The 27,428-nt window shown below is 43.3% G+C and overlaps 1 protein-coding gene across 1 annotated transcript; it reads right to left on the bottom strand.

Moving 5' to 3' along the window:
* Positions 1-910: 910 nt before the first annotated feature.
* On the bottom strand, positions 911-8,242 carry ccdc92 (coiled-coil domain containing 92). Its single transcript, XM_069683317.1, has 4 exons — positions 8,117-8,242; positions 4,719-4,890; positions 4,175-4,216; positions 911-2,812 (listed from the first exon to the last, which is right to left on the bottom strand). The coding sequence occupies exons 2-4, from the start codon at positions 4,852-4,854 to the stop codon at positions 2,004-2,006; spliced, it is 987 nt and encodes a 328-aa protein (XP_069539418.1). The 5' UTR covers positions 4,855-4,890; positions 8,117-8,242; the 3' UTR covers positions 911-2,003.
* Between the last annotated feature and the right edge of the window lie 19,186 nt (positions 8,243-27,428).

Here is a 27,428-nt window from a genome sequence, read left to right as displayed (position 1 = left end):
CACCAGGGAAAATATTGTAACAAGGGACTTATCTTAAGATTCATTTAGCCAGTTTAATAGTACCTCTTTAGCAGTTATAAAATAATGTTTACATGAAGACCAGATCCAAAGAGTAATGGCAGTTGTTTTAAAATCAGACTCAGCAGGTTCTAGGCCCGAAGGAGAGTGTGTGAGACTCTTAAGCAATGCAAAGTCTACAACTGTTGGTATGGATACTGGTGGTATGTCCTGTTTCCCATTAACTCAGCTCATCAGCTTTAACTGAGATTCAAGTAGGACACCTTGTGGCCTATTGGTGTAACTGCACACACAAAACAGGATCACCTCTTTTCCAATCAGTGTCACATCTCTCTGTTTGACATGAAGTTTGTGTTGCTGTGACACTGATATGTTATTAATGATGGTTTTGGTGCAGACAGATAATCCTTAACTCATACGATCCTTCTCCCTTCCTTGGTAATCAGTTCTGAAGTGCACTTTAACAAGACACTTCACTCCCAACTGAATTAGTGAACCAGCTCTGTGCTCGCAGGATTATGCTTTCATGTATAATATCATTACTGACCCCATTACACCCAGGATCAAAGGCTAATTACCCTATCAGTTACAGGGCACGAGTGGACACTTGATGGTCTAACGAGGCTGAACATGATGTGAATCATATGCTTTGACCTTTAAAATACACAGACCTCAACCAACCCAAACAGCTACGGGAGATTGTGAACCGATGTGTTAGACAGTTCTCTCCACCACCATCATCAAAACACGAAATAATAAGGGTATATGTTTTTATAGAAGGCTTGTAAAATCTATTCCAAGGAGGACAGGAGTTGTTATACCTTAAGACACTGAATATCATCGTTTCAAATAAAAAAACACAAGTATCCAAAACAAAAACAGAATTGCTTTATTGTATTTTGATTTATACGTATACTTCAAGGACAAGTGATATTACTGTGAAAAGCAGGTTATTAGGTGATTATAATTACCGTCATGTTGTTGGTGCAGTGACTAGCGTCAATATCCGAGGTGCTTTTGTGTTCTCTAATAAACAATAAATTAAAAAAGAATTCCTTACAAATGTGCAGCCTTTATAAAGTACAGTTAGTTATATCACAAAATCCTATTACAGCAGTGTTTTCAAAAATGCCCTTTTATCACAAATAACATCGACAGATATTGTTCAAGCCAAAACGTAACTCTCTCATGGGCCTTCGTTGTCGCTCTCTGAAACACGCACCCTCTTTCTCTCTCTCTCTCTCTCACACACACACACACACACACACACACAAATATTCGCCTTGTTCGCCATCGCTTCATACTGCATTTACACATGTGCACCACTGCTGCTTTTGCCAGTCAGGTGAAGTTACAGCACTTTCACCTTTCACCAGCAAATCTTAATTGCACATTTTGCAGCTCGTACCTACAGAAACATTAGCCTACAGTTATTATACTGATATGACAAGAAGATGAAAGACATTTGGAGAGTATGAGTTTAATAGTTTCAGTTCTACCCTACGCAGCTGCAGATATCTTGTTATATAGTTTGTGGATATGTCCGGGCTATTGTTGAGAAGACGGAGCAGACAGAGATATGTAAAGGTAACAATGAGCCAAGACTACACTACAGCGTGTGTATGGTTGAACTGATCGTGCAGGCACTGATGCAGATATTTGGCTGAGGATTTGTTTTATGCACCACATGAGAACGAGTGACGTGAAAGTCTAAGCAAAAAGTCAGGATGTGTATAATACAAGATCTCATTGGGTGGTGAATAAGAAACATTTGGCATGCTTTATCGTCGTCCTTTTCTAATGTATGTTAAGAAAAACAAGTCTTTATGGGATACCATGAACAAAATGATCTTTTGTTTTTTTTTCATATTGCAGTGTTGCGTAAAAAGCAGGCTACACAGTGGGTCAGGCTCCTTCCTGCTCTTGCAGTGTTGTGTGTTTACAGTAGATGTGTGTGCGTTTATGTGCATGTTAGCATTGCAGTGTTAAACTGTCCTGTCGGCTCCCGAGCGTTTCCGCACCACCTTCTCCTCATTCACCTGGTCCACTGCCAGTGTCTCCAGCTCTGCCTGCGGGGGAGCCAGGGGAGGGGTGCCGTGAGGGATGCGGTGTGCCACGCCCACATGAGCCCTGTACTGGCGGTCCCGAGCGGGGCTGTGACGAGGGCTGGCTGTAGCACCCAGGGGAGAGGCCGAGGGGCGCTCAGAGGCAATAGGAGGGATGACGGCAGGTCGTTCTCGCACCACCTGCGGTTCAGGAGAGTCTCTCCCAGCCTGCAAGAAGGGTGTGGGGTCAGGCATGGCCTCAACCGTCTCCCGCAGAACCAGCCGCCTACCGTCCGGGCCGAGCCGATACACCTCTGTTAACTCGGGATGAAGAGGCTGGGAGAGACTCTTCTTCATGCGACGCCGCGGGGTTTCAGGCTGCCTGTCCTTGGCAGGAGGAGGCGTGGGCTTGTATGAGGTAACCGGACTGACGTTGGGGCTGGCCTCAGACGAGCTGCCGGCTAACAGCTTCTTCTTGGTGGCGTGAAGCTGTGAGGTGAGGTAAGCGATAGTGCTCGCCCTCTGCTCTAACTCTCCAGACAAAACAGCCAGTTTGTGGCTCTTCATCTTGAGCTCCTCTAGATACTTCTTCTCCCTCTCCTTAATGGTGTTTTCCAGAACCGAGATCATGGCGTTCTTCTGCTCGAGGTCCCTGAGCAGCTCCGTGTTCTCCTCTTCTTTCTTCTTCAGCTGGGCCTCCAGCTCCTCACACCTCCTTTGCAGCTCCTTGCATCGGGCCTCGCTGCTGTCTGCACACACCATAAAAACAGGTAAGAGCATAAGTACTCATAAATGAGCGCAAACAAGAAATACGCACCCAGACATCCCAAGACCTGAGCAATCATTAGTGCATTAGGTGCAGACACTGAGTATGGACAGTCTGTCAGCTGACGGAGACAGTTTGATCCTATAGAGACTCATCTGCAGTGAGCAGGGAGCTCCAGTTTCACATTACAGCTCTGTTCGACAGTGAGTGCTCTGCTCTGACCTTCAGCACTGCTGCTGCCACCTGACCTGCCCCGCCCAGTCACAGCCGATACAGCCTGGTTTATGTATATACAAAAACCAATACAATTATATAATACAATATAATATCATACAGTTTTTTAATTATATGTCTAAAAGTGCATGTTGTGGATATCTAGTAAACATTTCCTAATCTCAGTCTCCTGTTAGACACAGGGAGGGGGTGTGAGACAGATGACAGTTGTGAATTTTCACCCCAGTTGGAGCAGCTGGGCTCTGCTGCACTAAGCAGGTTGCAGGCTGTGCATTAGCCCTGTGACAGATAATCTGATTTCCTGCACTCCAATCTCTGAGATGTCCCACACTAACATTATAGGGCCTCTAACTGAAGGCAATACTGATCTGAGAGAGCTATGTTCAAAGGCTGTGGATCCTGGTGATCTGAAACATGTTTCAGTAACACACATCAGTGGGGTCATCAGCAGCCTGTAAGTACATTAAACTGTATGCAGCCTGCTGGAGCCTCCCTCACTGCACTGTTCTGTACTTGAAGCCAGCATACAGACAGTGGAGCTGGTTCTGAATCAGACCAGCGTTGGGACTCCATGTCACGGATATGGAAAAGTCGGGGGAGGGGCAGCTGGCAATGAGCAGTGGGAGCTCTAATGAACAGCAGGGAGTCCCACAATGCAATGCTTCCAGGGTGGGAATGTGTGTTACCAGGAAACGGAGAGAGCCCTCTGCTCTCAGGCCCGTCCACTGACACAGATTTACAGCCTTGACTTTTGTAAAGTTTAGCCTGTTCCTGCTGCTGCTGTGAACTTCTACTGAGGTTTAACCAGAGTGAATATCATTATCAAACCATGTGGGAGAAATAAAGACTTTAAAAAGTACCTGAGGCTAAGTCAATGTTACAGTTTACTTATTTACTTTAAAGTCACACATGCACATGAGAACATGCAAACTCCACACAGAAAGGCCCACTTCGTCTGAACCGGGATTCAAACCAGGAACCTTCTAGTTGTGAGGCGACAGCCAAACCACTTTACCACCGAGCAGCCCACAATTGAAATGCAACATTGGACAACAGACGTCAGTGTTAAAACAGATGTAGGTGTGTACTGTACAGGACGATGGAAGCTTACCTGAGGGATCAGAGCTTCTCACGGTGAGCTCGTATGTCAGATCTGTGAAAAAAGAAAAGGGTTACTTACATGTTCTCATTACATCAAACAGCATGCTCCTCACACAGACGCACCAGCCGCGATGCATGTCAGCGCTTTCCATATGGTGAGTGTTAATTTAATTAGATTAGTGAGAGTTTCAGGTCAGCTTCAGTGATAGGTAAGCCAAGGATAGGTTCAATCAGGCTCAAAGCGTAGTATGCTCAATACAGGCTTTGCTGTGAGTGCATGCTTGAGTGCATTTCCAATAAGTCATCCTGTTCCCTCTAAAAGCTTTAAAAGTGGCACCACAGCGTCTTTTTGTCTTTAGGTCTCAAACATCCATTAAGGTATCACATCTGCCCTGTTATGAATTCAGAGATACAAGTAGGATCATTATTGACATTTATTGTTATTGCTTTTCTGTTTTCACAAGTGCCATCTGCTCTCATGAAATATCCTCTATAAGTTCTTTAATGTGCGTGTTCTAAAGAGAAGGGAGGCGGCTGCTCGTGGTCGTGCTCACCTGTGCATTGCTGTTGTAACCTGCGGATCTCTGAGTGAAGCCCCTTCAGTGTGGTGGCGTGGTCCTGCTGGAGGAAGAGCAGGTTTTTCTGTGCGCTGTGCAGCTGATTCTCCAGGGTAACATTTGCTGAAGCCATGGCTGATTATGTTCACAGACACACCAGCTTTGCAACCTCCAGACACGGGAGAGAAAGAAAAAAGGAGAGAAAAAGGAGAACAAATAAACTAAAGTCAACCCATTTGTCAAACAGACTGTTCATTCTCACCCTCTCTCCCGTAAACATCTGGATTTTTTGGATGCGCTCCAACTTTGTTTTGCCTGCCAACAGGCCGAGACAATCTGATTTATATGACAACTCAAACTAATCACTATTAGATAATACCATCAAATGCGTTTGGAATTGAGGGGATGTGTAAAAACCGTATCCCTTTTCAGTGAGGAAAAAGAGCAGCAATAAGACAAAGTAAAGTTCTAATCTATGAATACGCAGAGTGGGTGTGTAGGCTATCATCATAAATAAGGCTGGGTTAATGCTGCGGTGAGACTGGAGCAGAGAAAGGCTAAGCGACCATAAATAGGCACACTCTGTTTTGCTTTCAACCAATCCCTGAAATGAAGTTATCGATTGAAAACCTGAGAGTGAGCAGCATGAGCCCTTAAAAGTCGGACATCTGAAAGATAAAACTAATGTAATCTACACTAATCTGATCTACACTGTATGTTGTAATTTCATTAGGACAAACAATGGAAATACTCTTTCTACAACTCCTCTACTTCCTCAGCATAGAGGAAAGGTAAACAAATTGTTACGCTATGTGGAATTAAATTAACAAATACGAACATTTTTAAAATTAGATAATATTTCAATACAAGCTCCTGCAGCACAGGATCTCTTTACTTGGTACTTAATCAATAACACAGATGGCAGGGAGAACATCTCTTTCTGCTAGAAAATATTCTTTTCAGTGACCATAATAAAGTCAAAAACAAACAAAAACCAAAAGAAAAAATCCAAGCTGAACATCTGCAATTAAGTTTTTAACCAATGCATATTGTATTTTATAGTTGGCATTATTCCAGGCTGCATCTGACAAAGGTACTGCATCGGCTAACTGTTGTACTTACATCTGTGGGGTGTGATATCGATAAATGTTTTGAGAAAAAATGACTCATGGATAGTCATCACAGTAGCTCTGGGTGTGGCATGGAGGCTGCTTGTCTTAAGCATGCTTCTTCCTTGTTTCCCTGCCTTGCCCCACCTTTTCCTCCTCCTCCTCCTCCTCCCTCCCTGGATGTCCTTGTCTCCAGAGCCAGAGGCAGAGAAACAATCACTCAGCCCCAACATCTCCACCCTCTGCCAGACAACTGTGCTCTGCTGAGAGTTGAGAGCACATTGATCCCTGCAACAGCCCTCCCGAGTGCGGAGAAAGCCTCTCCCTGCATACATAAGTGTGCTTCAATAAAACATCCCAGAGCTTCTCGCTCTTACATCATCAGCTCACTTACATGAATAATATATCCTATCACACCTAGCTGGACACACTCCACAGCTTCAGCAGTTCTCTGTGTAAGTTTGCATGATGGCTTACAGAGGGAAAGAAGAGACAAGGAAAGGAAACAAAAACACAGACTAGTAATCACAAATAGAGCCAGCGGTGTGTCATAAAGGCTGGAGAGATAATCTATTATTGATGAGTAATGTGGAGTCCTTCCGGTAAACCCTGTGCTGCAAGCATATGTCTCATCCCAGCACTTTCCTAGAATAGCTTTCCATTTACAAAGACATAACCTCAACCAACTACAATGCATGGCTCATGCCATAACATAAAGGTGATGGTGCTACAAAGGTATATAGACCTTGATTGAATTCATGAGCGACAAAGTTTACCTGTCTTTGTTCAGAGACAATGTAGGTGCTAAATGCAAATGTCTATATGTGTTTTAAAAGGCAGAGATGACGGTAAAAGCATGACTCGTCTTTCTACTTTCTTTTCCTAATAAACAAACCAGCATTTCCTCATACAGAGAACATATATAATCAATGAACTGCAGCAGCATGAAACATTAGCTAGTAGCTACCATCCTTACCACAACAAGAGTCATAGCAGTCACTGGTTCCTATGAAGGAGATGTTTCTTTGCACACACATGTCCTTACTTCATCTTGGTTTTTTCTGTGTTTTCTTCCTAAAGTTGTTGCTTTACTATCTAGGGTTAGGCTTTTAAAGGGAATTAAAGATAGTCTAAGATGGTCTACATAGTCCACCACATGCTTATGTATTGGATAACTTCAGCAGCTACACACCTACCACTGCAACAATAATAATGGCATAAATGACAATAACAGGTTTAAACTATGAGCAAACGTAAATCAATTGTGAAAAATATTTTCTACGGATTTAACAAGACATAAGCTACTTGTAAGCTAATGAGAGGACGCCTGCTACTTTCCACGGCACTTTAAATTTCAGCACCTGCATTGCGGACAGCACCCCAAACCCCCATTCACATAAAACCGCTGCTGGTCCTGGTTGTATAGCTGCCAGGGGATCATAACGCTACACAAAAGCTATTACCAAGCTTCAAACAGCGATATCATTCAGGACATGACCTTCTTCATCATTATCAAACAAAACATTAGTGGTCGTAAACCACGGAATGACGAACAGTGCTTGTGAACGACTTCAAAACACCTCTCTTTGCTTGTTTTATGACCTGGTGTGATGTCGGATGCCATCACTGCATTTCGTCCGGTCATCACAAAGGCTGTCCTTGCAGCTAATCCTTGCTGTCCAGGGAGGAGCTGTCCAGTTTCAGGAACCGCAAACAAGCTAGCAACGATACGTGCTATTCTTTACTGAATGGGGAAAACGTCACACCAAACCTCATTTACAATCCGCCAACCAAATAAAATCCTGGTCTTCACAACAAGAAATTAATCAATCATTGAACATAAACAACGACTTCTGTCATTTTGAGGGTGTTCTGGTAAATTCGGCATTTACTGAATGCACCAAATAGGTCTTTATTTCAGTAAAATATAGGGCTAAGCAAAACAGGGCATACATCAGAAGCTGCCATTCTATTATTCAATGATTTCTGATTTTACTGACAAAGAAAAAGGCAGGAATAACAGGCAAAGACAGTGTAACGGTTAAAATGTCAATAAAGTCAGTCTGCTTGGATGATTGCCGAATTGAAAAACGCCCTAAAACGCAAACAAAACCTGTATTGCGTTAGCAGATAAGCAAAGTGATAGCGAAATATTACATTTTTGAAATGTCTTTGAATGCAACACTATCTCAATACAGAGGAAGTACGTATGAGGCGTTAATTATGCTAACCTAGCTGAACAGCTAACGAGGCTAGCAACAGCACATTATCTGGTGCAGAGCTTACCTTATGGCTAAAAATACTTGGCCGTCGAATATCTCGTAAAAGCTTGTATTTTGTCGTTGAACAGACCGGCCACACCGGCTAAGTGCGTTCAGCCTTGCGGGGCATGTCGGTGATGCTGTCAGGGGCTCGCCTTGGTCGGGTGAGAGGGGAGGGTGGCTGTGTCAGTTTCCTATCATCTCCCAGAGCTACTAGACAAAATAAAGCGATGCATTATGGGAAACCAAGGGAAATTATATCGAGTCTGAAGGCATTCAATCACAGTTATTCAAAAACTTCAGACAACATTAGTTATTCGAATAACATGTTAAATTCAAATGTACGAGAAAAGCCGCAATATATGTATTACTAACCTTAAGACATAAAATATTGAAGTAACGGTTGTCACAGACGAGCCTCGGTTTTTAGTCACCAGCGTCATCACCATAGCAACAGAATCTGTCACCTGTTCAGCCGTGATGCGTTCACGCCATCTAGTGATAGCACCGGAGTATAGTACCACTCCAAGAAGAGGGATATCTGATCATTTCTTTTCGCTTTCATCACTGTATTTAGGCGTTGGGATTAATGTCCATCGTGTGAAGTAAATGAATGATAACAGATTAAAGGTGTTGGACAGAGTACAGCTGGTGGACAGCAGAGGGGGGTGTTACCCTTCAGTGGCAGATTGGGGATACTAGAGCAGCAAACTGTGATCACGCTAACGGTGATTTGTTTTAGGATATTTAATGCTTTAATTTTTCATGATAATCTTAATTTTTGTCACAAACATTTATGCATATTAGAAATTCATCAATGCAAAAGTCAAACTTTTGATCCTCAAGTGGTCATTGTCAAACATTGGTCTGAACTTAACACAGTTTATTTTTTAAAAACAATTAGACACCTAGCAATACATGCTAAAAAAGACGTTTGTCTTGTATAATAGCTAAAAGAATGATGTTAAGCTTGCCATTTAAGCCCCTCAATTGATTTTTGTTAATGCAAAATGATTGCAGCTATTCAAGAGGATATGCATTAATTTGAATTGGCAAAACTTTGTTTATATCAGATGCCAGACAGAAAAAAGTGTTTCTGTGGGCTTATCATTAATTATATCACGTACATTTACATTATGTTAGAGGAATAAGATTGGCTGCAGATAGTTAATAAACCATAGAGTAATAAATTAAGAACCTTATCAGACAGGCAGCCATCATGTAATGTCAGGAAAGCATCGGCATCAAAGGGCATTTGTCAAATATAAGCTGGATATAACAGTAACATATGTTTTTATATTATTTTTTTTATACTGCAAAAGGGTTACTGTTTATTTGTCCCATAATTTTTTGTCCCAATGCTGTTTTCCAGAGAAATAATTAAACCTTATCTAGCTTTTTAATCTAAAGTCCTACCAGCACTCTTGATTCTGAGCTCTATAGTATGAAAACTTGGGAAACAGTAGCCTTTTCATACTGACCCTTAATATCACCTTAAATTATTCCTGGCAAGAGAATTTCCTCTGTGACATAGCTACTGCGTAAAACGATACAAACCAAAAACAAAAGCATCAATTTTTATTCCCAACCTGAGACAGAGTCTCATATGTATAAAGAAAATATCTGGTGGAATAAATGGAATTATTGTCCAGCGTTCAGAAATGTTATTTTTTGGAAGCAGCCTTTAATCTCTCACTGGCTTTGGCATGTTTGTGATAGGGATTAAATTCTTCTCATTTCTGTATTTTTAGTGTTTCTGGCACACTTCCCAGCTGTGGAGAGGGTAAGTTATCCTTGCCCCTGCAACAGTGAGGTGAAAAATAACTCCCCAACAGAGACCCCTACCTTCTCTGTGATTTGTTTTACTTACGCGCTGCTAGAGATCTCCATATATTATAACAGGTAGTAAAGCAGCTCAATGAGAGAAATCAACCAAATAAAACAAGGCGGACTAACCTTTGACCCCTCCTGTGACTCTAACAGGCTCACAGTTGGTGTTTTTCTGGCCTTTGCCTGTAGGTGATCCGGTGCTGGAAAGGATCCAGCTGAGAAATGTCCGACATAGAAGCTGACCAAAGCCTCTCTCCCACCTGAGGGGTCCACGGTGGGATTTCCGTTAACAATCTAGCCGGCCTCATAAATGTTTCTGTGATTTACAGCCAAGTGTGTTTCTAGATTTATATACTTTATTTTGTATAAAGAAAGCGAGGAAATGCATTCTTTCAAACTCAGCCAGGCTCTCAGAAATGTTCCAAGTGGTGCCGTACAGACGGTGGCGAGGCTGCTGGACATGAGCCCGAAACTTCACACTGCTGGAAAAGTAATACAAGTGAACTGTTCAGCTTTTGTTACAACTTCTGGGCCGTGGTCACACATCAATGACTGTGAAAAATCCAACTTATAGAATATCTGAATGTGTCTCTTTGGTATAATTGCTGGATTGTGAGCAGATAGTGCAGATCCTTGTCGTATTTATTGAATTGAAAATTAAATGTGAGCACATGGCAGCCAGGCTCTGGCACTGTTTTACTGCCCCTGCTCTGACAGGCAGCCAATACCAACACTTCTCAGGTTGTAATAGTTTTACAGTTATTATATTGAGTTTGGCAAGGGAAAATGGCTCTAAAACTATGAAAACCTAATTTAATTTTCCAAGAGGTTTTTTATTTGTCCGTCCAAAGAAAGTCATAATCGCCTGACTGTTGAACTGAATGTGTCATTTATGTGAAAACTTCAAAGTAAAGTACTGACAGCGCAATGGCAATAACTTAATGCTGCTTTATAATAGTGCATTTAATCGTGGATATACAATATCAGAATTTGATATACAATTTGGCACAAATTGGGATAATTTGACATCTCAGTAAGTCCTTTTAATGTCAGACAGTGTAGGCAGTAAGTGAACATGCTAATATGTGTTGCTACAGCGCTGCTCATTATGTTTAAAGGAGCAGTTCGTCCCTGGAAAAAGCCACTGTCAGTCAAAGCTGGTGTTCTCTGTAATCAATAGAAGCAATAATATTTGAAAGTGGCGCCATAGCTGTGGAGAAAGTTGTACAAACCGCTCGTGGTTTCGCCCATTCTACATTCCTACAACACCCAGCATGCATTGCGTCCTCCCTCTGAAACGGCCCAGCAAGAGACGCTGGAGTGGAATATAAAAACGATAATAAACCGGTGGATTGTCTAAAAAATCTTTGGGTCTGCAGTCTACTCTTCAAACCTGACGATTTTGAATGAGACATGACATCGGAGGCGGGCGTCCTAGATTGAGGAAGTGAAGTTTAAGCAAGCTCCCCGGCCTTTACGTAGTCTGGCGGAGGTTTTCCAGGGTCCATTGGAGAAGCGGATAGCATGGCCCTTTAAGCCTTTTGAATCTTCTCTCTGTCCAAAGGTAAACTGACCCATAGACTTTTCTGTTTTGATTCACTCTGTGCCTGTAAAGTATGGAAAGTATTTGTCCTTGTCCATAGTATCTATAGTTTGAACGCCAGTAGCATCTGGACTTTATATGAGGCCCTTTCAAAATAAAGAGGCCAGAAAATGTGAAGTAAAGGTTGTTTCAACAGCAATCAGCTTCTCTGACACAGTTTTGTACCTGCCAATTAATTCATGACAAATTTATGAGCTGACAAAACGTAGGTGAAAACAGAGAGGAAATTACAGCCAGCATGTTACATAGGGCCCACATGGAAAGCCCTGCTATGGAATCACTTCACGGCCACTGCCAACATGCCTCTGCCTTTATTCTGGTAATGAGGGTGGACTGCAGGAAACCATGCTTTCTATGGACCTTTTTTTTTTCCTTTTAACAATTTTTTTTACAGTCCAGGGAGAGCCCTGAGCTTGTTGCCATTTAAAGTGACACTTTAATTACTAGTGGTTAATGGACCACTAACACAAGACTTTGAAGTGGCTGTAACTCAAGGTGCCCGCACAGCCGGCCTCAGCAGGAAAAATGTGTGCCACAGTTTAATCCTTCCAAATGGACCGGTTTAAGACACGCTGATAAGATGCATCACTCAGTTAGCATGAGCTTATGAAATAGAAACATGAGGACTCAAACACAGCTCAAAAGACAGATATTTCAATAACTAGAATAAACATCTATTTAGTACTTTGGAGACTCTCTTCCTTCTTTTCGACAGTCTCCTTCTTTTTGAATAAGACATGATTGATCCAGCAATAGCCTTTGTTAGTTTTACAGCTGCTGCCTTGGATTTTTTAACAGTTCCATCTGCATACATCTGCAAATCTATCCCATGACATTGTTGTGGGAGATCATCCTTCCATGTAATCTATATCTATCTATCCAGGTGTCATTGGGCGAGAGGTTGGGTACACTCTGGACTGATCGCCAGTCAATCACAGGGCTGACACATAGAGACAGACAACTTTTCACACTAGCAACATTCACACCTACGGGCAATTTTAGAGTCATCAATGAACTCCAACGACCCAGGAACCTTCTAGCTGTGAGACGACAGAGCTAACCACTACACCAACATGCAGCCTGAGATCATACACTTAAAGACTAAATACTAGGAGGCCTAGCACTGATCCTTGAGGAAAACCTGTGTACATTTAATTAGGTTAGGTTCTAATCAGCTCTTTCAGTGGATGTTAAAGTGCATAAACTTTACTGCTGTTTAGCCTTAGGAACGGTAGTATTCTGAACACACTCATGCTTAGGGCTAACTTGTGTGGTATGGCTCTGTGCAAACCTTTGTGTGGTTTGTGGTTGACACTCTGCTCTCCGATTATCACAGTTTGGTTGACAACCTGAAGAGAAGCAGAAGCAGACATGCCTTGCCTGGATTCAGAGCGGTCATAAAATCCCCCAGGCTCCTATTTCGACCACCTCAGCCATCCACCGAGCACCACCATAATCACTGGTCTGAGATGCACAACTAAGAATCTCTGTTTTTCCAGAGAAATAAGAGACTGGTTGTAGATTTTTTTCTGTTTTCAATATAAATATTTCACTCTGGTGTCTGGTCACAATAAGGATGGGAATTTTGCTGACTTCTTCTTTTCGCGTGCCCATGTTTATACATCTACAAACCACTGGTTGGGGATGCAAAGAGGGACTCTTTAAACACTGGATGTTCAAAAGCAAAGAGAGCATGTCTCTGAAATATAATCCATAGAAGTTTAGCCAAGAGCAGGGCCAAATATTGCATGTGCAGACTAAGATCTTACTTTCATATACTCCATGGAAATGTCAAAGAAGCTCTAAAACACTTTCTGCTGTTTTGTAAGTGTTTGAAATGTCCTTGTGCTTGTTTTAGTCCTTGAAGAAACAAATCCATCCTTGTACATGAGATCTGTGTACTATGGCTGTGACTTGGGACAAAGGCATTGGCACAATAATGTGAAATATCTCAATGTCAGTATCCTGAATAACTGTGTCTTTAAAACTGTACTAAGAGTGCCAGAATTTGGAGCCATTTCTCCTGGGGGTCTGAGCAGTCCCAGTTTATTCTTATGAGTGACAGTAGCCTTTAGACCTAAGCCTAACCAGAGTTTAAAGATAGGTATCTCTCCAAAGAAGATTACTTTTTTGGCTTTTGCCTTTCTTCATAAGACAGCGAAAGAGAGACAGGAAACATGGGGAGTAGAGAGTAGGGTATAACATGCACCAAATGATCAGCAGACCGGGAGTTAAACCTGTGATCAGTGCGTTGATAACTGTGGTCTCTGTATATGAGGCACCTGCTCTACCAACTGAGCCAAACAAGCCCCCTAAAATACTTCCCCAATACCAAGGGGTGGAAGAGTAATGAGTAAATTTACTTGAGTATAGTAAATTAATTGAGTACCTGTACTTGAGTATTATTTTTTAGGGAAACGTTTCAGTTACTCCACTACATTTGAAAGACTCTCGCTACTTTTGCTCTAAAGTCAGCCGATTAATTTTCTTTTCTTTTCTAAAATCTGAAAGACAATAAACTGTGTTCGTGTAGTTCTGCGTATGTTTTGCCTACGTGGTTGAACGCAGAGCAAACGTCATTGAGATCAGGCCGTTCGTTTAGTGGTGGTAATGATGGCTACGGCTGAGAAGGATGATGATTCTCCACCTGAGCACACATGGCCATTTCTTAAGCCAGAGTTTTAGGTTCATGAAATGAAAAATGATTCATATGGTTATAAATGTTCGCTTTACCATGCACAAACTTTATCATGGCCTACAAAAGAAGTAGTTTGAATACTTCAGTATTTTAAAGCAAGTAATCCAGTACTTTAACTCAAGTAATACATTCACTGAGCAACTTTCACTTGTATTGGAGAAATATTTGACCAGGAGTATCTTTACTTTGACTCAAGTAATGAAGTTGGACTTTGTCTAACGCTACCAATACCTCAATAGTTATATGACATTTTGAGAAATGTACAGACTGCTTCTTGCTACAGCTAGCAGTGTGTTAGCTTCAGGCTTAGCTTAGTAATAATGTAAAGAGTGAGACAGCTAGCTACTGGTGTCTTTAAAGCTTATAAATGAACATAATTAGTTTTTGTTTAATCTATCAAAAACTTGGTGTAAAAATTAAATTTAGCGTCTTAGGGGTCCTTATGTGGATTCTGTTACTTGTGGAGGGAGTCAGACTAAATGTTTTTCAGTGTTTCTGCTAGGCTAGGCTAGGCTAGCTGCTTGCTGTGGCACAGTATTTAGCTAACAGAGGTAAGAGTGGTAACAATATTCTCATCATATTCTTGAATAGAAAGTTTACAAAAATGTTTGAACTATTCCGTGAACCTAGATGGAAGCTGATAAAGGTGAAGATGAGCCTCCTTTAATCCTCAGCTGCCAAATCTTCAACAACAACAAAAAAATACTGTAGCGCTCGCGGCTCCGCTGCATGGCAGGCTAGCTGACAGCACGGTGGCTGAAGCTTAACCGGAGGACCGGGCTTTATTGCCCTGAAATACAGGCTAACAACGGGTTGGAAGCATGCCCAAAAACAACAAAAGGTTGGCAGCGGAACTAGCTAACTCTCGAACCGGTGTCCCACTGTATCCCTCCGCTCCCCCCTTTTCCCCTTCACTTCTGTTCCTACGCTTCTGAACGAGGGCAACATCTTTCCCCCAATACACTCCTCATGAGTCTCTCCCATATTAGTCCTGTAGGGTTGCTACAATAAATTGCATTGACAGAGATGTTCGTGGAACTGGCTTCTGTTTCTGTTTACTGTATTTGCTTATTGCCCCTACACAACCCATGTATGTTAGACTTCAGCTCGTCTTCTCAGTTTGCAGCTAGCTAGCACTGGATACATGCTGAGGGATCGCATGCTGTAAATAAACACTGGCTGCTGTTTATACGTCTCACATATGGATTTTAGTGCCTGTGTGATCTCCAAAGGCCTTGGGCCTGCTCCAGTCAAACTGGGCGACTCATCCTTAGGCGCAAGACTCCAAGTAAAACAGAGCTGTCGAGCCAAGCAAAACCAACTACAGAGCTATTTTCCACCATCTGTGTGGCCAGGCAAAATACAAGGAAACCATTTCAGCCCTGAGGCCTTCCCAGATCAAGAAACACAAGATCAGTCAGATTGACGAAAAGGCCCCATCAACACACTGTCAAGGCCTTTCCTAAAGTTGTCCACTTCCTCTGCGGGGGTACGCAAAAAGCTTCACCCAGCAGGAGAGCAGCTTCACGAGCTCGCCCCACCCTGTCTGAGGAACCTTCCTGAACTGAAAACATTTGCTTTTTAAACCAGCGACTTTTATTTCTCCACATTTCACCCGTATTGACGACATCCTGAGTTCCCACATTGGTTCAAGTCCTTCCAAGTCACTTGCCAGCTCTTCTCCTTCACACTGGAGCTGTGTTCACCTGTTGCCAACGTCTCGCAGAGCCTTCCAGCTGCTCTCTGCCGGCCTGTTGTCTCTTTAAACGTCTGCTACAGGGACGTCTCTCCTCAGTGTGGCAGGGTCCTCAGGGCCTCACGGAGGGACTCTTCTCGACTATCCTCTTTCAAAGACGACTGAAGAGGACCACAGAACACCATAGCCCAGCTGCTTGGATGGAAACCCAACACCAGCTGGGCTCTGTGCACAGGAAAGCCACGGATTATGGCCTCCACTGCCACACCGTCTTCAGTAACGCCACTGTCGTCCTTGGCTGACACTCCACCTGGACTTCTACTCTGAGGACTAAAGTCAGAACATTTTAAGGTCTGAGCGGGAAGAAGCTGTGAAGAGGAGAGTGTTCTTAGTATTAGACATTATGTCCTTATTGTTTGATCCACAGAACTTTCCCTTTCACGGAGCTTTAGCATGATTTTTTCCCCGCTTAAGTCGATTGATTGACTACTGTTCTATAAATGTAAAGTGCTGCAGCAACTCAAACCCAAGCCGATGCTAATGATTCCTCCAGTGCATATTCTGCTGTTTAGTGGCAAATGAGATTGAGTTTCTTCTCAGGAAATTCTTTCCACGCTGTATTTTCATTCAGGCAGGGGCACGGCTCTGCCTTGAAACTCTCTGACAGGCCCGCTCCTGTGTGTGTGCATGCAATGAAAAGAGTCTTTATCTGCCACTCACTCAAACTCATTACCATGAATTACACCTTGCCAGGAACACTTAGAGTTTAGATTACTCAAACAAAGAGTCAACAATTTGAATGGGGTGTGAATCCACCTGCTTGATTGACAAAATATATGCCTTTCCATGTCTAGCCTGTGTGACTTTTCTTTCATTTGTGGCAAACTGCTGTGGTTTTCAATCTTCTCATGCAAAAAGCTTGAAAATTCCACTTAATTTTCCCGGAGCAATGTCTCTGATCAAGACAACTCGGCATAAATCACTCCTTTGACTGTTTTGTTTTCGCTCAGAGAATCAAGTGCTTGGCAGCGCTCGCAGACTTTAATAACAGCAACAGAAGATGACACAGTGTTCTGACTTGCTCCTCTAAACACCCTGCAGGAATGTAATAAATGCAGCATAAGAATTTACCTGTGTGACACTGCTGCAGAATCATGAGTGCAGAGAGGTCAGGCTGACACAAGGACAACAGGAAATACCACACGGTGTGAAGCAGCGCTGTGAGACAAGCTGTGCACTTTAAAGTACACGTCAAGTCTAACGCTGTGTAAAGATTACTTGAGCGGCGCGTAATGAAGAAATTAAACTGATGAGGGTGACATGCATGAAATAAAGTGCACAGACTTGATGGAGGGAAAAATTGGAAGTGGGGACTGTGTAAACTGTGCTGCTGTCTGCGCTGTCGACTGACTGCTGAGCGAGCAGCTGGTGAGCCGTCAAGGTGAAGTGAACAGAGCAGGAACAACAACATCACAGCTTCTGCTCCTAAAGGTAATTACTTAGTCGACAGGACAAGGGGAGCAAAGCTACAGACCAAAAGTTTGATTTGTTGTCCACATTTGTGATGATTTGCTTTTTTGCCTGGACATAAAAACATGCTGGGTCGGAGAAAACTGTACATAATTATAGATGTTATAATTAATAATTATATGTTTTTTCAAAGGAAAAGTTTTACAAATTAAACTTTGACCTTCATTATGAATCAGATGAGATACCACTCTGTAGGGCAACAGCCAGCTGTGAGTTAGCTTAGGTTAGCATATAGTCTGGAAACAGGAGGAACCAGCTCGCCTTGCTTGTCTTAAAGGGAGCAAAATTTGCCTACGAGCACGTCTAAAGTTAACCATATTTACATGTTATATATAAGTGGCTTCCTCTGGGGCTGAACAATGAAGCCAACACTAAAGAGCGCCAAAAGGCATCTCCTCGACGGGCCACGTAAGGCTGGCTCCAAATGTGAGACACTCCTCATAGACCATCTAAAAATAACCAACTTTAAATTAGAAATAAACATATTTACAGCCTGATACATAAACTGGTCTTGGTGTCTATCATTTCCCCGTTCTTGTAGGAGGAGAGAACTTCTGGCTTAAAAAAACAAAGATGGCGATGGCTAAAATGTCAAACTCTAGGCTCCATCACAGTGTCTACATTTACATCTTTTAAAGAGTCAACGATTATATCTTTAATGAAGAAGATTTGAAGGTGCTGGTATGTGGATTTTGTTACCTCAGAAGGGAGCCAGACTTTCACTGGTTTCAGTCTTTATGCAAAGCAGCTGCTTTCTGCAGCCTTATATTTAACCCATATGAGACTGACAACAATCTTCTGATCATATTCCATCCATCCATTATCTAGACCGCTTATCCTGTTCAGGGTTACGGGGGGCTGGAGCCTATCCCAGCTGTCATTGGGTGAAGGGCAGGGTACACCCTGGACTGGTTGCCGGAGACCCCGGAGGGAACCCACGCATGCACGAGGAGAACATGAAAACTCCCCACAGAAAGGCCCACCTTGCCCAAACCAGTGACCTTCTAGCTGTGAGGTAACAGCGCTAATCACTGCACCACCATGCAGCCCCTTCTGATTATATTCTTATTTGAAAATATGCTAATAGGGTCTTAGACTGTTCCTTAAAGTCATAATGACAAAAGGTCAAAAGTAAACTATATTGGCGTATAAAAATATTTGCATTCAGAAGTTTTTTTATCTAAAAAATATCAGCATAACTTTAACAGTAGCATGTGAGACGTGCAGAAAGAGAAAATGGGAGCACAGATGATACGCGGCTCTGAGGGTAATAGAGAGGCGGTGTGTTTGTGCACATTCCTGGAAGCCCGCTCCTGTTGGCAGGTCGTCCTCCTGTGCCTGTTAGCTCTCCCAGCTCCACGTGTTTATGTCTTGGGTTTCTCTGCTTCTCCCTCCCTCTCCAAATATTTTCTAATGCCACTGAAGAATGTTTGAATGTTGTTGAAGAAGTGGGGCGGTCAGACCCAATGAGCGGGATCGTTGTTTTTTCTTCCAGCTGATACTTTATGAAGAGGCCGTGCTCAGCAGAAACGTCTCCTCTTAATCGAACCAAATATTCAGTGAGGATTCACATTGTTCCAGCGAATGAAGGCAGCACGTTAGCATAAATATAAATAAATGCCACGACTTATTTGAGTGACTCCTTACGATTTTTGATTCTGGATGAACTTGAATGACTTCTTTGTTGGCTAAAAATAAAGCTGTGGTAAAAGCTGGTTGTCCTGCCGGTGGGCTCAGAGTGGGTCTGCAGGGCCTCTGACTCTCTCAGCCCACATATATTCCTGTGTTTCTCATACATAAATAAACACAAACCAAACAGTCTGGCCACAACGTGACAGGGAAGGTGTAAACTACACAACCGCAATGTTGAGACCAAAACCACACAAAGCTCTGGCATATTAATCAAGTGAGATGAGGACTCACTGATAGCCAAGGGTGTGAGACACGGTGAAATAAATAGTTTGACATTTTGTGGGATAAGCTGTTTGTTAGCCGAGAGTTAGAAGAAATGATTTATTACCCTGACATGTCTTTTTGTTACCTATGGAGGTGAAGCAAGGAGGTAAATAGCATTAGCTTAGCATGAAGACTGGAAGCATGGGAAAAAGCTCAAAGTGTGGTCTCCTGAAGTCGGTTGTCACCATTAGCTAGGTTTCAAGCTAACAGGGAGTGATTGCACCTACTTGCACATAATACTCATATAACAAAAATGTGCTGTTTGGTGTGTATTACTGAGCTTTAGAAGTAGCCTGGTTTTGTCACCTTTGGACAGTATTTATGCTAGCTGTTTGCCCTTCTTCCTGCTAGCTAGGCTAACCATCTTCTGACTCCAGTTTCATTCTTAACCCAGTCGATTGTTAGCGTATGCAGTAGAGCCACTTCTCCTCCACATGTAAGGAAGCCAGTTGAGGTGGTACGGACATCTGATTAGGATGCCTCCTTGCGCCTCTCTTTGGATGTTTTCTGGGTGCGGCCAACCAGAAGTTAGACCCCAGGGCAGACCCAGAGCTTGCTGGAGGGATGATATATCCCATCAAGGTTATATGTCCCCCCTGGAGAAGCTGGAGAACATTGCTGGGGAGAGGGACGTCTGTGTCAACTTGATTAGCCTGCTGCCACCGCGACCTGGTCCTGGATAAGCGGAAGAAAAAAGGATGGACATAAAATATGAGAGTTACATTATAATACTCAGAAATACAAATACATGCAGATATGTGTTTCATCTAAAAGTAAGCCTGTAAATTTAGTGATCCTCGTTCATTTTGACTTTTACAAGTAGCACAAGATTTGAAATATTTGAAAATATTTCTATATTCTATATTTCTTGTGTTGAACGTTTCTAAGTCTGAGAGTCTTGATTTAAAAGACTCAGCAGATTTCTTCTCCTCAGACACTTTTCCGTCTTTCCCACAGTAAGTCTGTCTCCTCTGAACCACGCGGGGCGGAGAGGACACATCTGCTGCAGCCGAGCAGACGCATTGCTGATGATTACTGCAGGTAAACTCGCTTATTACTGCACTGAAAATGAAGGGCTGCGGCTGCCAACAGAGACAACAAAATTTCAGCAGTGTACACAAAGCACGGCACGCTGCACGAAGGCTTCCACAGGAGACAGTATTTAAGACCTGAGGAAGTGCGCAAACTGTGAATCTGAGGGTGATTTGTGTGCACAGCTGGCACTTTCAGTATATTTACAAGCGGATATTGGCCTTATTTCTGGTTGCATTAAACAGATCGAGGATTAAAAGGTGCCTGCTCTGGACTGTTTCAGGTGCCACTAAAATCCCAGAGTGGGTTATTTACCTTTCGCTTTAAAACAAGGGAAGGGGAAACCAATATCCAACACCAAGCTGTGTACTCAGCAGCTGTTTGCTCAGGTGAGCAGGCCCTAATTGAGGCTTTTTTGTGCTTATTCAGGATTTACTGGCAACATTATAGAGCTATCATGCTGTAAAAGCTGTGATTCAGAGTTAACAGCTCACAGGACACGGACCCTGCAGAGAAAATCACACTCCACATGTGCTGTAGATGTAGGAAACATTGATAGTTCGAGCTCTAAGTCTCTAACCTCTATTGAGCATGCAAAGTTTGATAGTAAGCTCACTCTTGTATTCTTTGTTGATGCAACATAATGATCTGTATTTCTTATATAAAAGCTCCTTAATCAACCAGGAGTTATAAACTCTTTTAATGAACCACTTTACAGGACTTTTTTTTTTTACAAGTTTCCCTCAACGAAAAGAAATGTCGAGACTGAGCTGCACGTCCAAGCGCTGGAAAAACTCCCTCAGAAATACAGACATGTTTTATGGGAACAAGCAGATTCATAAGAGGCGAGCTGTCAGGGACATTTTCCACTGCAAAACACGAGCCACGCAGGAAAGTGCAAATGAGCAACACAACAGCTGTTAAAGTTTACAGGCCTACAGCAATTTATTCATACTTTAAAAGAGCTCAACTTCGAAGAGGTTGTTTACTTGAGGTCATACATGACGGGCCCGAGCTGCGAGAATGAGGCAGACGAGGGGGAGAGACAGTGGGACAGACACCTTTGGAGATCACAAACTCTCAGACAATGTGAGTGGACTTGTAAAAACATTTACACACTGAGGTAAAGCTGTTAAATTCCCAAACAAACTAGTGCCAATCAAGACACGGCACTTGTGACTTTGGTTTCCTGCCATGTTGGCTTTTTAAATACAGGATACAGACTTCTGCCCCAGATTCATAGATGTGTGCTTTGCCAGGAATAAATAAGATCCACATTTGAAAATATCTGAATGTGATGAAGCCTTTTGGTTTGGGTTTTCCTCGTGTGCCTTCAGCAACTTCACTTTTTTTATTTGAGATGTCTCAACAACTATCAGATGGATTGCCATGAAATACAGATATTTGGTACAGATATTTATGTGTCCCAACTTATCCCAACTGTAATAATCTTTCATCTAGGACCATATTTAGGTTAAAATGACAGTTTAACTAATACTTTGCTTAATGACAAAATATCCTCAAAACTTATGACAGCACCAATTGGCAAAATTCAGTAAGTATAAATAATTAGCCTTTTCTAGTGTTAGCATGTTAGCCAATAAGTTAGCCTTGTCAGTGTGAGCATGTAAGTTAAAAAACAGCACATGTCAAAAACTGCAACCCTTTCCACCTTTAAGAAAAAGCTACAGCTCTTTCATGAACACATCCATTATCTATACTGTTATCCTGTTCAGGGTCGCGGGGCTGGAGACTATCCTGTCATTGGACGAGAGGCGGGTTACACCCTGGACTGATCGCAAGTCAATCACAGGGCTGACACATAGAGACAAGACAATCTTTCACACTCACGCTCACACCTACGGGCAATTTTAGAGTCACCAATGAACCTAACAAGCATGTCTTTGGACTGTGGGAGGAAGCCAGAGTACCCGAGGGAACACACGCATGCACAGGGAGAACATGTAAACTCCACACAGAGAGGCCCCCTACGTCCAAACCAGGAACCTTCTAGCTGTGAGATGACAGCGTTAACCACTACACCACCATGCAGCCCAAGATCATACACTTAAAGACTGAATACTAGGGGGCCTAGCACTGATCCTTGAGGAACACCTGTGTACATTTATATTACTCTAAAGGGCCTCGTTGACTTTATTTCACTAATTAATGGGACATCTATGCCAGTGCTTTAGATTTAAAAATAAGAACATTATGATTGACTCATTGAAATGCTCTTTAAAAATGAAAATACAGAACAGGTCGGGTTTTAATCAGCTGTTTCAGTGGATGTTAAAGTGCATCCTTTCACACTCACATTAACACCTACGGGCATTTTAGAGTCACCAATGAACCTAACGAGCATGTCTTTGGACTGTGGGAGGAAGCTGGAGTACCTGGAGGGAACCCACACATGCACGGGGAGAACATGCAGACTCCACACAGAAAGGCCCACTATGTTCGAATCGGGATAAGAACCAGGAACGTTCTTGCTGTAAGGCGGCAGCGCTAACCACTGCACCACCGTGTAACTACACACGTCAGGAGTGTCAAGAGAGTGTTTTAGCAACATTGTGAGTAAGTTAAAGAGTTAAGTTTATCAGAGAGCAGTAGAGGAATCATGTGTGAATGAGTCCTTGATTGGTCACAGAAGAAAACCCATGGCCTGTTGAGCGAAGCCACATCTTATACTGACGGTTATTTCACAATCACGTTATAATACAGTTTGTTTTCTGGTTATAGGTTTCAGAGAGAGTTTAAACTACTAGTGCATGTTCTTTTTTTGCAAACTTATATTTCAGTGTCATGATTAGTTTTCCTCCACTCTTTTTCTGGCTCAAATAAAGCGGAATGATTTCGCAGTGAGCTTCCAGCTCTTATTTGCTGTAATAAAGCCTCCTTCTCGGAGAAATGTTCTGCTTCTGTGAATGCAGAGACCTTTGACATAAAATAACACCCTGCTCCTTCCAGACATGCCTAAACATACTCTCATAAAACCACACAGGCTTTGGCATCGGCTTGTCTGCGTTCAGCTGTGTGAGTGGTGAGATTGCTGAGTAACACAAAGCTATAGGCTCTGAACTATAAAGAGCTGTAGCCGAGAGCTGCTGGATGCAAATAAGGCTGTAAAATATCTATATAGCCTCTGCGGTTTGGGCTTTGTTGCAGGCGAGAGTTCTTGTTCTGAGTCAGACAAACGGGACAGAATCACCGCAGACTGCACCAAGTTCAACACTGACAAGTTACAAAAAATGAACATGGTTAACTCATGCAGTGCTCATGCATTTCATGTACGTCAGTCAGCCTGTGTAATTTGCACTAATGTCTAAGGCACAAGAAACCCAGGGTACAGAGCATTTTGTGTGCATAAAAAGTGGCCTACTATTCTAGTTTAAACCCGAGCCTGGAGGGTGACGCCACGCTCCCTTCCTCTGTATGTTTGTACAGGTGCACGCGTGATGTATGTGTTACAGCCACTGTGTGACTGAGCACTGACCCACCTCCTCCGTTTGGCACGCTGGCACTGCTGCCTCTGTCGCAGGCAGAGAGAGAGCGAAGCCGAGCAACAAACAGCCCTCTGTCACTGGGAAGAACTTGGATTTTACAGCCAAAAATACTGCCTATAGAGCTCTATGATCAACTGATTGTTAAAAAAAGTCTGACGTCTTCATAGTAACAGTGTATATATACAAGTATGAACACATGTACCATTTGAAATCTGCACAAAAAGGAGCTTACTGTTAGCATCGAGTGCTGTTAGCCTAAACTTAACACCCTGGCTCTATAGCTGATCCACCTCCACCTTTAACCAAGCATGTAACAGCCAGAAGTTTGTCCAAACACAGCCAGATTAATGGGTGGCAGAAACAATCGGGCCTGATGGGAGATTTGGGTCGCACAGTCCGTCAGGAGCATAATTAAACTTGAACTGTGGGGCTAGCATTACACGAGCTCCTGTGCCAATTCAAGCATATAAAAAGCGGCCGCGTCGACAGGCGAGCGTGTCCCCATGTGGTCCCGCTCCTCACAGCGGCTGTGCTGCTTCACGCCTGACTGTTCGGATTGGAGTTAACCTGTGTCACGGAGGCTGAAGAAGGACATTGGCATATTTCAAAACTTTGGAACAATAACATTATCTTTCACTTGTTTTAATATCAACAAGTAAGTAAGTAGGGCAGAGACGTGGACTTTAGTTGGCAGGATGTGGATGTTATGCCAAAGTGCTGTAGGAAGCAGCTCCGAGGGGTAACCGCCAGATTTCTTCCAGGGCAAGAGAAGAGAGTGACATTTTTGCAGCTTTAATGTTTTCAGTTCAAAATAATACAATCAACTTTTCACTCCAAAGTATTATTGTACTCCAATCAGTTAATTTCTATGCAACAGAATCCAAACAGGCCACTAGATGTCTCCTGTCGCTGCTTACAAACACACGTTCAGGCTCTCTGCATTGATACAGAACCTGCACAGCTCCCAGTATAACAGACATTAACATCAGTGCATGCCAAACATTGCACCATGCAGCCAAACACAGCAGATGTGTGGCCAACATATAAATGTGGAAGAGGTGGCTGTTGAGTATGACATATAACAGGTTGTATAACATGCGTGTAACAGCGTAACGGGCTTTCTGCTCTGCATAAAGAGGAGTGGAAGTTGGATGAAGAAGCGCAGAACCAAGAAGCACAAGGTCCCGCATAAAACAGCTTCCTAATTTTCTGGCTGTCCTCCTTCATTCTTCTGAGACTGCAGTTTAACTTCTGGCTGCATCTCCCTGGAAGCAGGAGCTGTTTACTGCAAGGAGACTATTTTAGGGTCGATGAGTGGACTTTATGAGCCTTTGGACACAAAGTCAGTCACACAGAGAAGCTTTCAGACTGACACAGCTGAACTTTACGCGGAAAACAGACAGAAATATAGAAGACACTGCAGACATAAACATTCAAAGCACCTGATCTGACTCACAGAGGCTCTTATAAGTGAATAAGTTCAGTTGGCGCATCAGTCCACCTCCCTGCCATCCCCTCTCTTTAAAGCTGGGAGTGGTGTGTGGATCTATCTGCCAGCTTCCTGCACAGCAGCCCTCAGCCCTCTGTGCTGCATCTTAATGGTCTAAAATTATAGCACAGCGTTTGATGGCTGCCTGGCAGAGCCGAGGTTCCCACACCTGAGCGCTGAAAGAGCGGAGGGGCTGATTTCTGCTGGACGGGGAACAGTCAGTTCGGCCAAAGCTGTGGAGCTATTCTGTTCACGGCTGCTCTCTACTTTCTGGGAGAAGGCCAAGGCTTTTGGGTGTGCGCCTGTTTTTACAGCGCTGAAATGCAATATTCTGTCAAGCTGACATGTCTGTCCAAAAACAAGCGACAGTTGAGCGTCAGAAAAGGTTTCTCTGGGGCGGTAGGTCTCGGGTTGACTCCCTTTGACCTCAAACTGCAGGCGGATGGGAAAGCAGGCGCAGCTCCACATCAGGGACTAAACAGACAACCTCACAGAGTGGCTGCGACACAGGGCGGGGGTGGAGGGAGAGGCTGCAGTATATCAAATTTAGCAGTAAAATCTAAATACATGTCAACATCAAAAATAACGTCTCCTTTAAAAAAGGCTGCAGCTTGAAACAGACCAGCTCCTTTTTCTGACTGAGAGCAGACGCTGCATTTCCTGGGACATGAGTCAACCGACTGGGAGGTCAGCGGAGGGAGGGGGACGAATGAGTGACACTTTTCCCTCCTTTAAGGTGAACTAAATATAGTTGAATGCATTTTTTCTTCTTTTTTGCCTAAAGCCTAAAGCCTGCAGGAGCCAGGACGGAGCTCTGTCACCCTCCATTAGCACAATTTGTTAGCCAGACGCTCCTCATCCCAGCTGGTCCTGTCACAGACCCTGCCTGTGCATTTGCATGAGTTGAAAGATCTGAAAATTCTGGTTACTAAAATTCCTGATATGCATGCGGTTTATCAGTGCAACAACCAAAACCACTCCTCACTCTGCATCAGATGGAGGTCTGGCCTGCGTTCACTGAAGCATGGGCGAGCCCGTCCAAAAGAGGCTCAGGCAAATTGGTGTCAGCTGTTGAGATCCTCACAGATTTGAGGTGCACCTCCAAGAACTTGTTTTGATCTGTTCTCTGTTCTAATGTTTCTCTGGACCAAGCTGTTTTGCTTCAGTTTGATAAGCACGCTGCGGTCGCTGTTGTTTCCATTCTGCGCCGCAGTTACATTTTTGTTGTTGGAAGTCCGTGTCAGAGTGAAGGGGTTGCTTGAGGCTGCTGGAGTGCACATTTTGTGTCTGGGGCTTCGAGCTGGGCTCCTTCCTGCCTCTCACAGGATGTGGGGTATCCTGTCTGGCAGCAGCAAAGAGGGGCGCCGGGCTTCAAAGGCAGCAGGAAGTGGTCAGGGGATGGAGAGAGGTACAGGCAGGACAGGGGGAGGAGGCAAACAAGGCCAGAGCCTGAGCCCTGCAGCGCTGCACGGCCTCTTAAGTTTGTGGAGTTCAGTGCACGTCAACACAAAGTCGAGAAATACACACTTCATAAAACACTGGAACAAATAAGAGAGCGATTTGCACGGAGATGTCGTGCTTTTGTTTTCCTACATTTAAAGTCATAACCGCACTCTGACATTCCAGATATTTACCAAAGAGGATACTCGGAAAGCACAATCCTCCATTGAGTGCTAATAGCTGTGGAGTGGAGTTCAGTCTCCTTCCCACAGACCCTTGTTCTATTTACGAGTGAGGGGGCGCTCTCAAAGACATTTGCAAATCTTGACTTCGAAAATATGTGCAGTTGGCATGAGGAGACGCACCCTGTTCCACTGGCATCTGAGTCACGCTGTAGCCAGTGGCGAATGTGTCAAGAGGCATGCATGGTGCACAGAGCAAACAGAAAGGAGAGAAACAAGTGTCAAACAATAAATAATAAAGAGAAAGGGAGGGATAAAGCAGGAGAGAAAAAGAGACTCCCTAATTACACACGTAACAGTAAAGTACGGTGCTTT

Source organism: Semicossyphus pulcher, unplaced genomic scaffold (assembly GCF_022749685.1).
Source record: "Semicossyphus pulcher isolate SPU_LCO1_2020_fin unplaced genomic scaffold, fSemPul1.0.p SCAF_6, whole genome shotgun sequence".
NCBI classification, from domain to species: domain Eukaryota; kingdom Metazoa; phylum Chordata; class Actinopteri; order Labriformes; family Labridae; genus Semicossyphus; species Semicossyphus pulcher.
This window is presented reverse-complemented; position numbering and strand designations above follow the sequence as displayed.

Coding starts and splice junctions, on each gene's coding strand:
- ccdc92 (XM_069683317.1), bottom strand. CDS start 4,854: ATGGCTTCAGCAAATGTTACCCTGGAGAATCAGCTGCACAGCGCACAG. Junction 4,217..4,718: donor GTTACAACAGCAATGCACAG/GTGAGCACGACC, acceptor CTTTTTTCACAG/ATCTGACATACGAGCTCACC. Junction 2,813..4,174: donor GAGAAGCTCTGATCCCTCAG/GTAAGCTTCCAT, acceptor TGGTGTGTGCAG/ACAGCAGCGAGGCCCGATGC.